The 10,132-nt window shown below is 35.2% G+C and overlaps 1 protein-coding gene across 2 annotated transcripts; it reads left to right on the forward strand.

The window, feature by feature from the left end:
* The first annotated feature begins 2,996 nt into the window (after positions 1–2,996).
* On the forward strand, positions 2,997–5,117 carry LOC135640839 (transcription factor bHLH30-like). 2 transcript variants are annotated; one of them, XM_065155612.1, is made up of 3 exons: positions 2,997–3,449; positions 3,548–3,798; positions 4,460–5,117. In XM_065155612.1, the coding sequence occupies exons 1-3, from the start codon at positions 3,284–3,286 to the stop codon at positions 4,916–4,918; spliced, it is 876 nt and encodes a 291-aa protein (XP_065011684.1). In that variant the 5' UTR covers positions 2,997–3,283; the 3' UTR covers positions 4,919–5,117. The 2 variants fall into 2 exon arrangements, with proteins under 2 accessions (XP_065011684.1, XP_065011683.1); XM_065155611.1 differs by having other exon boundaries at positions 2,997–3,798.
* Positions 5,118–10,132: the final 5,015 nt, after the last annotated feature.

Below are 10,132 nucleotides of genomic sequence, written 5' to 3' on the forward strand. Positions count from 1 at the left end.
GTTTTTAGGGTTTTTATCTCATACAAAATTTTTATTTTATGCAAGAATATGTGTTTAATCAAACCTGGTTATTCTATTCATTCGTTTCTACTCTTCATCTATTTTGTCACTTGCCTCAGCCGCCTAATCTTTAATAAGATCATACAATTCTATACAAAATAAGATGTCTTCCGTCCTTGATTTTCAAATAAATTTATTATTTTTTAATTTAAATATATTGTAACTTAAATCCTCCATTTAATTTACATATAAATGTCGATCAGAAAACTAAGGCTTTGATATAAAAATACATGAATACACAAAAATGTCCAACATCTGGATTTTTTTTGTCCTTTGTGTGTAAATCAACATTCAAACAAATCAAACAATAGAATAATACATGAAAAACCCTTTAATACAAAGGGAAAAATCATAAGCAATGTCAAATAATACTCTTCCACTATCCATAATTAGTGAAATTATAAATAATTCTATCTAAAAAAGAATCCTATTTTTTCCCATTAATGAGCATTGTGGGATCACATATAGTGTAGTAGTTATTCACAAATTTTCTAAGACTTGCAAGTTGCTTGCTGAGGTGAACACAACTATTTACCATTGTTCTCAAAAGTACAATACTTCTTACTTTCCAGAACTTAAAAGAAAAAAAAAGGAGCAAATTCAGCATATGTTGAATCATCAGAATATTCTGCAGCAAATGATAGAAGATGACCAAAGCAGCATTCTCCATGTTATTGAATGGTGGCCTAAGAAGGATGAAGCAACATTTGCATAGTTATCCAATGGAAACAGTCATTGACCATATCGAGTTTGGTCAAACTGACAGGTCAATTTGTCAACTCAAAAAATTATTATTATTATTATAGTATTTATAATTTATTATTATTGTTTTTGAATTATTTTCATTCTTTTTCCCTCATCACTTTCCCTCCTCTCTATTCTTCTCTTCCTTCTACTGTTTTCTCCACGTTTCATTCATTTCTCGCATCGCTTTTTCTTCTTCTTCTCATTATGTTCTTTTTGTTTTTCTTTTATTTTCTTCCCCTCCTCCTTCCGTCCATCTTCTTTTTACTTTTTCATGTCCTCTTGTTCTTCTTCCACTCTACTTTCCCTCCCATCCTTCTCTTTCTTGAAGATCGGAGTAGGCATGATTGCAGCCGCATGGGATTGTTTTCTTCTTCATTCATCTCATTTCTCTCCTCTTCCGCTTCTTTCTGTTCTTCTCCCTTAATATTTCTTTTGCTCTTATCGCCTCCACTGTCTTCTCTTCTAGCTTCTCTATTATTCTTCTTTTCCATATACTCTTCTTCTTTGTCCTATTTCCTTACTCTTCGTCTTCCTCTCCTCCATCTCCCCATCCTCTTTATTTCCTTCTCCTATTTCTCCATGATTAAAGTGGCATGACAATGTAGGCTTTCTCTGATGCTAATATTCCTGAAATACCCCTTACTATAATTCAATTTCATTCATAAAGCAGTGATATTATCGTCTTTTGGATATATTAAAAAAGGGCCGGTTGGTTCATCAAAGAACCAACCGTGTTAGACGGTTCAATTTGGCTTTTACGGTCGGACCAACCGGTGTGGTCCGGTTCTAATAATTATGCTAATTTATATTATTTATTCTTCAAGTTTTTCGGGGAGAAACAATTTAATACAACCTATAAATTACTTTAATGGGTGGAATTAATTTGCAAGATGTTCTTCAATTAGGGGGATTTGGATTAGTGAAAAAAATCTAGATATATAACTTAGATAAGTATTTATTAATCGTTTGAGGAGTCAATGGTCAATCAACTACGATAATAAACAAGGCATAAAGCAGATAGTGTACTGTAGTCAAAGATCGAACGATACGTTGAAGATTCAGACGATGTGCCAGAAGCTCACCGAGAGTTCATCGGGAGCTTGCCGAGAGTTCGTTGGGAGTTCGTTGAGAATTCGTCGAGAGTTCGCCAAGAATTCATTAGGAATTCGTTAAAAGCTTGCTGAGAGTTTACCGGAAGTTCGTTAAGAATAATTGATATACCGGACGAAGATGGCTTAGTTAATGCTTTAATTATCATAGTTAGAACTTCGATTGAGTTAGGATACGGGGGCAAAGCGTAGGAGTATTCGCAACATATATTACCTTAAAATTTGCACGGCGAACACATTTCATATCGAGAGATATGGAAACATTTGGATTCTTCATATTCATAAGAATGAGATGGAAGAGTTCACATCATTTCATATCGAGAGTGCCAAGATATGAAACCATATCGGCTGCCAACCCAAGCATTTAAGATCATTAGATTGACTGCTAGGCGAGTTCTTAAAGTCATTGAATTGACAGAATTATGTGAGTCAGTCGAGCAATTCTGAACCCTGCCGAGCCAAATCGATGTCCCTTAAAGACCACGTCACGCGCGCGTGGCTTTGACATCATCATTTGTCTTGTCCCTACCATCTTCTCACCGGTCGGTGGCGGTGGTGGTGCTCCCCGCGTTGCGGTGGATGCATCATTTTGTACCTTTAACATATAATAGACGAGCATTAGCAAAGGCAGACTGCGTACAAAAAGCAAAGCAACTGGGACCAAATCGAGGGCACATGCGCTATGGTTTCAAGGCAACGCATCCTTCGCTTGCCCTTCTGATGCTTAGACCACTTGACGGATGCAACAACGGTGATCAGCTAAGAAAACAATGGTGATCAGATACGAAACTCAGAGAGAGAGAGAGAGAGAAGTGCGCGCCAGAACACAATCATTTCGTGGTTTTGGGGGAGGTAGGCGTGGAACTGGGAAAGTAAAGCAGCAGGAGGAGGTAGACAGAACGTGGGGCTTGACTGAGCCAGTAGGCCTTTTATTGTACGCTACATTCCCTGGCAGTTCCAATTCTTTATGGCTGCCATCTTTTTAATCTCATCAGGCCTGGTCGGTTGCATTCCGTCGCCGCAGCACCTCTTTTTCTCCCTTGTCCCCCCAGGAAGTCAGTCGCAGAGCAGTGTCATTATATACCCAACAGGGGGGTTGCAGGTTTACTCTAGAAGGAGAAAAGCTTATAGTATATGCCAGAAAGGAATCACAAGAGATGGCATCGTACCATGAGAAGGTCAAGGTAAAGTTAATCCGGAGAAGGATTTAAAAGGGGGAGGGGAGGAGAAAGGCAAGGGGTTGTGACCGTCAAGCCCAGAAAGCTAACTTTCAGGTAGTGAGTGATCAAGACATAGATAGATATATAGAGAGAGCTGAGACGGAGAGTTGATGGAGAATCAAATAGAAGTTCCATACCACATGGTTCATGGCTACGGAGGAGGTGAAGGATGCTTCTTCTCTGGAGGAGATGCAAGTGCTGCTGATGCTGTTAACCCTGCCCTACCATGGTGTCTTACTTCGATTCATTCTATCAGCCCAGCTCACCCTCAGTTCGCTGAAACCAGTTCTGGGCAAGATCAGCAGCTATTCATGTACCCTGCACTCCCTCCCTTTGCTCCTCCCCTCTACGGGGATTTGTACGATAACAAGACCTTGACAGGCTTGCAATTTCCTTATGATGGAGCGGTAGATTCGCCAGCAGGATCAACGGAAGCTGGTAGCGGTGTGGGCTTGAATAGATTTCTGCGAGCACAAGGTTCGGCTTCTTCCTCTCTCTTTGGGACCATTCATGCAGAGTTAGGGAGGTTGACTGCCCAGGAAATCATGGATGCCAAGGCCTTAGCTGCGTCCAAGAGCCACAGCGAGGCCGAGCGCAGGCGCCGCGAGCGCATCAATGGCCATCTTGCCAAGTTGCGGAGCATGCTCCCAAACACCACCAAGGTATTTGATTAAACCTCCCTTCTTCGAGATCTCACGTTTAAACTGCATGGTTGTGATGATAAATCTATGTCTGTGTCTGCTGATGACAAATCTTTAACTGGCTAGCTAGAAAGACTTGCAGATTAATGATCAGAGTTTTTTCTCATTTTCACAAGCTACAGTGGGAGACAGCAAACTAGAACCTAAAGTGAATGAGAAAACCCGACCCGAGCTAGGGATAAGATTGACCAAAAAGCTTGCATTGAAATCCCTGCTGCAGCCACTGCTGCCACTTCCGGCCGGTGAAGTGCACGGCGTAATACTAAGAAAGACAAACATGCGCACTCCTGTCAGGAGCCAATAAGAAGACTGATAAAAAGCCGCACTAATAGCAGCATCGTCATCTTTATCTTCTTACCTAAGTTTGGCATTCGCACCACCTAATGCAGAGTAGGAACACGCACGCGTGCGTCTTAGGTCACAACTTCACCTCGCAAGTCAAACCAGAAAGACACACAGCAGACAAGAACAAGCATATCTTCTTCTTCTTCTTCTTCTTCTTTGTGCTTTCACTCTTTGTTCCGTTTTCAAGATCTTTACTCGATCGAGCTCGCATCTGCGTCTTCCTCGGGACCTTCTTATGTGCTTTTTTGTCCAAACTTTCTCTCTCTCATTATGTCAGACGGATAAGGCATCATTGCTAGCGGAGGTCATCCAGCATGTGAAGGAGCTGAAGCGGCAGACGACGGAGATCACCGAAGAAAGCCCGCTGCCTACCGAAGTCGACGAACTCACCGTCGACTCCACATGCGACGAAGATGGCAAGTTCATCGTCAGAGCATCGTTGTGTTGCGAAGACCGACCCGACCTGCTTCCGGACCTCATCAATGCCCTCAAAGCGCTGCGGCTTCGCGTCCTCAAGGCGGAGATCACCACGGTCGGCGGCCGCGTAAAGAACGTCCTTGCCATCTCCGAGGAACAAAACTCGGGCGATGACGACCATCAGCGGTTGGTAACAGCCATTCAGGAAGCCCTAAAGGCCGTCGTGGAGCAGACGGCGAAGCACGATCCCTCAGCTGGTGGAACGAAACGACAGCGGACGGCCAGTTTCCCTACCATAATCGAACACAGCTCCATTTAACTCGAGCTTAAGGCATGCACCTACGTCGTAGAAGTTTAAGGCTCGTACTTGGTGTTAAGGGTTTGCTTGTGTTATGGGATTCGCCCTCACAGGACGCGAGTATGGGTGAAAGCCGTGCTCGATAAGGTTTGGATGTATAATAAAGGGTATGATCTATGCTGTGCCTCCCAAGAGTTGCAGGTGATCTTGCTTTGATATCTACGTGTGGATTCCTGCTATATATATGCTGCATGAGGAAGAATCTTCCATAGATGAGTTGGGTTCGACAACAGCTGTTGCAATTTAGTGGAAACTAAGGTTTGGATTAATTTTACATCTTCGGATTATGTTTCATTCCAAATGATACAAAAATTTGTGCCATTCGTTCATGCATATATTCATTATTTTACTTCCTTGATTTAGCTGAGAGCATTGATTCTTGTTTAACTTGTAGGACAGGACCACTGTCATGTACTGTTTATATGATTCATATATAATCTCATGCTTAGTTGTTAAATACAAGTTATGCACACAGATATCTAATATGGACTTTAATATTTCTTCTATATATGGAAATTGAAATGATTATAAACATAATTATAATCAATAAGGCGGTGTTGATTTTAGAAAATATATTTGCTCTAAAAGTTCATAGTAGAGGAATTTTTCCATCAACATCATTTTATTAATTCATGTAATGTTGATATTACATATATGCAACATATATATCATGCTACAAATGAAACATATAACTTGAGTGACCATTTACAAGACCAACAGGCCATAAGCTAACCGAGAATTAAACCCAAGGAATAAATAAATAAACCATACTGTTAGAGGTGTCATTTAATTTCAGATGTTGAGTAGAATAAGAACTTTATATTTGAATAATAGAAGTAGGATATTATTGGTATAGGCTTATTATAAATAGGATCTTATGTTAGTGAATTAAGCAGAGAGAAGAGTGAGTGAGAGAGAGAGAGAGAGAGAGAGTCTCTTTGAGTTTCGGTGTTTTTGAGTGGTAAAGTTATCTTCTTTTCTATCTTCTTCTCTCTATCAACTCTTTTTTTATTTTGTTGGTCTGAAATCTAACACAGTATTGTAACCTTGTTAAAGGTCCTGTTAGAGAGAGAGAGAAATAAGATATGTTGGCAAGAGAAACAAGGATTGTTAGAAAGAGATATAGGTTTGATTAGAGAGAGAAATAAGGGTTATTTTAGAGAGAAAATCTTAAAGAAACTATAGAGTAAAAATTCAAAGAGAGAAAAATTGAAGATAGAGAAATTAATAGAGAGAGAAAACTAAAAAGAGAATCTATAGAGAGAGAAAAGATCTTGCAATTTCGATGTGGAACAAATTCAGATCGTTGATATGACTTCATTCAATTACATATTTCAGTCTAAGTTATATGTTTCAGTAGTAAAACATTATGATCATTGGAGAATTCAGATGAAAGAAATTTTCAAATATAAAAGATATTATTATTATTATTAAGAGTGTTTATAGAGCCTAATAAAAAAGAACTTTTTAACTTAGATTGGAAGATGGAGATAAAATATTGATTATCAAAAGCTCTTAACCCTATTCAGTAAGCATTGAAACCTAAAAGATCATTACAACACTTCATATGATACTTAGGTTCATTCTTTGGAAGATTTATGAAGATATAACTAAGATAAGAAAACATGCCTTAGGCACTCATATCATAATTTGAAAGTGTTAAGGATGAACTAAAGTAAATCTATATCAGATTATTTTTCTTGTACATTGGCCATCACAAATCATATGAAAACCAATGATGAAGAGGTTAGTTATATTAAAATTATGAAAAAGATTCTTAAATTACTAACATCTATTAATTGATTTTGAAAGATTTTGATTCGAGGAGTTCAAAGATTTTGAAAAGATGACATCAATTGATTGATAAGGTCTTTGATGGTCCATAAACAAAGAATAAATAAAAACATACAACTTGAGCAACTCTTACAGTAAAAAGCATTAAATAATACTATCCTATACAAAAAGAAGAGGGAGAGGTAAGGAAAAGACAAGGGTATCAATTAAGATAGAGGGAGAAACATTAATAAAAATCAAGAAGATGATAAAAATCGAAAAACCAATAGAGGACATGGTTGAGTTTATATGCTATGGATATAGAAGAAGAAGACGATATGGTTATCGCAACCTAGATAAGTCTCAAATTCAATACTAATTATAATAATTATTATTATTTTAGTTATGAATGTCTTAAGAATCCTTTCGCTCAAGAACATGATAGGAAAAAAGGAGAAGGTACATGCAAATCTTTTATGGGCTTGTGATACAATAGAAAAAAATTTCGATAGTACTTAAATATTGAAGCTAGTAATTACATGACTGAGTTAAATAAATCATTTATTAAAGACAATAGAAAGATACCTATTCTTCATGTTTCAGTTTAGTAATTAAGATGCTTGATTATAGCATTTGCGTTTTGATCATTTATATTTTTATAACTTAAAAATATTGCATTAGAAAAACATGGTTACATGTTTCCCTATTACTAACTCTCATAAAGCATGTGACAAATGTATTATAAGAAAATAATATCGTAAGTCCTTTATTAAAAACAGATACAAAAGAGCTTGAAAGCCGCTAGAAGTTTTACACTTGATAAAAAAAAAAAAAAATTGTTTTCACTTTTATTGATGATTTCAATAGAAAAACTTAGATTTATTTTTTAAGAAAAACTCTAGAGCTTTTCATATTTTTCAAAGACTTAAATCTATGGTTGAAAAAAAAGTGACTGTTAAATTAAGATTTTGGGAATACTGAATTTACTTCTAATAATTTTAATAAATTTTGTGAAAATTATGGAATTAAGAGACAATTGGCTATAACATATACTCTACAATATAATAGTGTTGCTAAGAGGAAAAATAGAGCAACAATGAACATGATTTGGAAATCACTCTAAGAAATTTTGGACTGAAGTTGTATATATTTTAAATCTATATCTCTCAAAAAGTATAAATATGACATATGAAAAATTATAAAATGATTATAAGCTTGATGTGAGTCATCTTAGAGTTTTCTATTATGTTGTTTATGCTCATAGTCTAGATGAGAAAAATAAAGAAGCTGAATGATAAGGTAAAATCTTTTTTTTTTTATAGTTATAGATAGATTTTAAAGACTTAAAATCTTTATAATTTTATTGCTGAAAAGATTATAATCAAGAAAAAACTTTAATGTAGGTAAATTTATTTATTCCAATTGACTTAACAGATGTATATAATGAAGTTACAATTAAACAATTACCTGAGAATTAAGTACATTAGAAGAATCTTCTTATCCAACTAAAGATTCTTTAGGCCCATCAACTTAAAGAAGAATCTTTAATCATCTCCCTCTACATCAGTCTTTTAACTTTATATTACTAATCTTTATTATTTTATAAATACAAAAGAAGTTGATAATATGTAGTTCACTTTGCAAGTGAATCTTTATTATTACTAATCTTTTAACGATGATCTTGTCACCTTCGAGAAGGTATCAAATGGTGTAAAATAGAAAAAAATAATGCAAGTGAATGTTGATTCTATCGAAAAGAGTTAAATGTAGTATTTAGTTAATTTATTTCTAAAGCAAAAGTCTATGATATACAAAATAAAATTACGATAATCCTATTGGAAAGTACATATCCTAGCTAAAAATGAATACAAACAGAAGTAGGAGATAGATTAAGATGAAGGGTTTCTATTAGTTGCTAGATAAGAAACAATGATGTTAGTACTTTCTCTTATAGCTCAAAATAATTGAAATCAATATTTTTCGAATGATGAGCTATGAGAAGAAATGTATGGTGAACAACCTCTTGAATTTATGCTAAAATGATTTAAAAATAAAATATATAAATTAAAAAAGATATTATATGGTTTAAAGCAAGTACCTATAGAGTAAAGCGAGGATAAGGGTTTTGAAACTTTGATCCGAATTAGATCATACCAATTCAATAAAAAAAAATTGAATCATGAATTATACTTTGGTCCTAATGTTGTTAACATTAAAAAAAAAACATATTGAGTCCAAACTACAAAAAAAAAAAAAAAAAGGAGCACCCCCACAAAAAAACGATCATGAGAAGCATCATATAATAAAAGACTAATGATAAATATATTTTTGATAAATTAACCATAAAAGATTCCAAATCTCCAAAAGAAAATTTATCCTTCTTAATGCCAAAAAAATTACAAATGTTATGATGGCTAGTGAAAGATAATATATGATTTGAGGAGATTTGACCTTTCATATGGGAAATGCTCTCAAAAAACTTGAAATTCCTAACATTCTCACATGATCTAAGATTTACTCTAACAAAGATCGTGTCACCAGCATAGAATAAATGATAGTTTTTAAAAGTTCGCATAAAGGAAAAAAGTGAGATATTTTTCTGAAAACATGTATTATTTAAGAGAAAAGTAAGCAATTGAGTGGCGGAAAAAAAGAGTGAAAACAGTTTCCTTGCCTAAATCCTCGTTGTCCCCAGGAAAATGGAGAAGTTCCATTGATAAGACACTAAGAAGAGGAAATACAGTTTTGAATTCAATTCACAAACATTTCAGGGAATTTTAAAATCATAATGCCAATAAAATAGAATCTCAATCCTAATGCCAATAAAAATAAAGTAGAATTTTTACCTTTAAATTTAAATAAAATTAAATTATTTATAATTAAAATATTAATATAAAAATTTTAAAAAAATTAAAAGTAAAGCTTGGATGCATTGACGCAAATCAGTTAAGTTGATTATCCCATATAATTAGATCTCTCGATCAGTCCATTTAAAAAAATTATATCGAAATCTCTAGTTATAAAAGTAAAGTATTTAATCTTGTTACCCTAACACTATTGATTTTACCAACGAAAGATACAACATGTGACAGCATGTATCACGAAAATGATAGGTAAAAAGATAATTCTAGTGTCCTAATTATATTTTTTTGTTATGTTATAATTAAAACTTTTTAATCGACTATTGTGGTGGTAGTAGATGGTGGTGCTACTAGGGCCATAGGTGATTGTTGTGGTGGTGGTCGACAAGAATGACACAGTGATCGGCCTTATCGATATGGATCTAAACATTGATAAGTGAGGCAAGGGCGATGACTAAAGCAGGGGTGGCGACCACGGTAATGATGATCGTGATAATGGCAATAGCTTGAGGATAGTTGTGTTGGATCTTGAGAATATCCT

The sequence above is a fragment of the Musa acuminata genome, chromosome BXJ3-6 (genome assembly GCF_036884655.1).
Source record: "Musa acuminata AAA Group cultivar baxijiao chromosome BXJ3-6, Cavendish_Baxijiao_AAA, whole genome shotgun sequence".
In the NCBI taxonomy this organism is placed as follows: domain Eukaryota; kingdom Viridiplantae; phylum Streptophyta; class Magnoliopsida; order Zingiberales; family Musaceae; genus Musa; species Musa acuminata.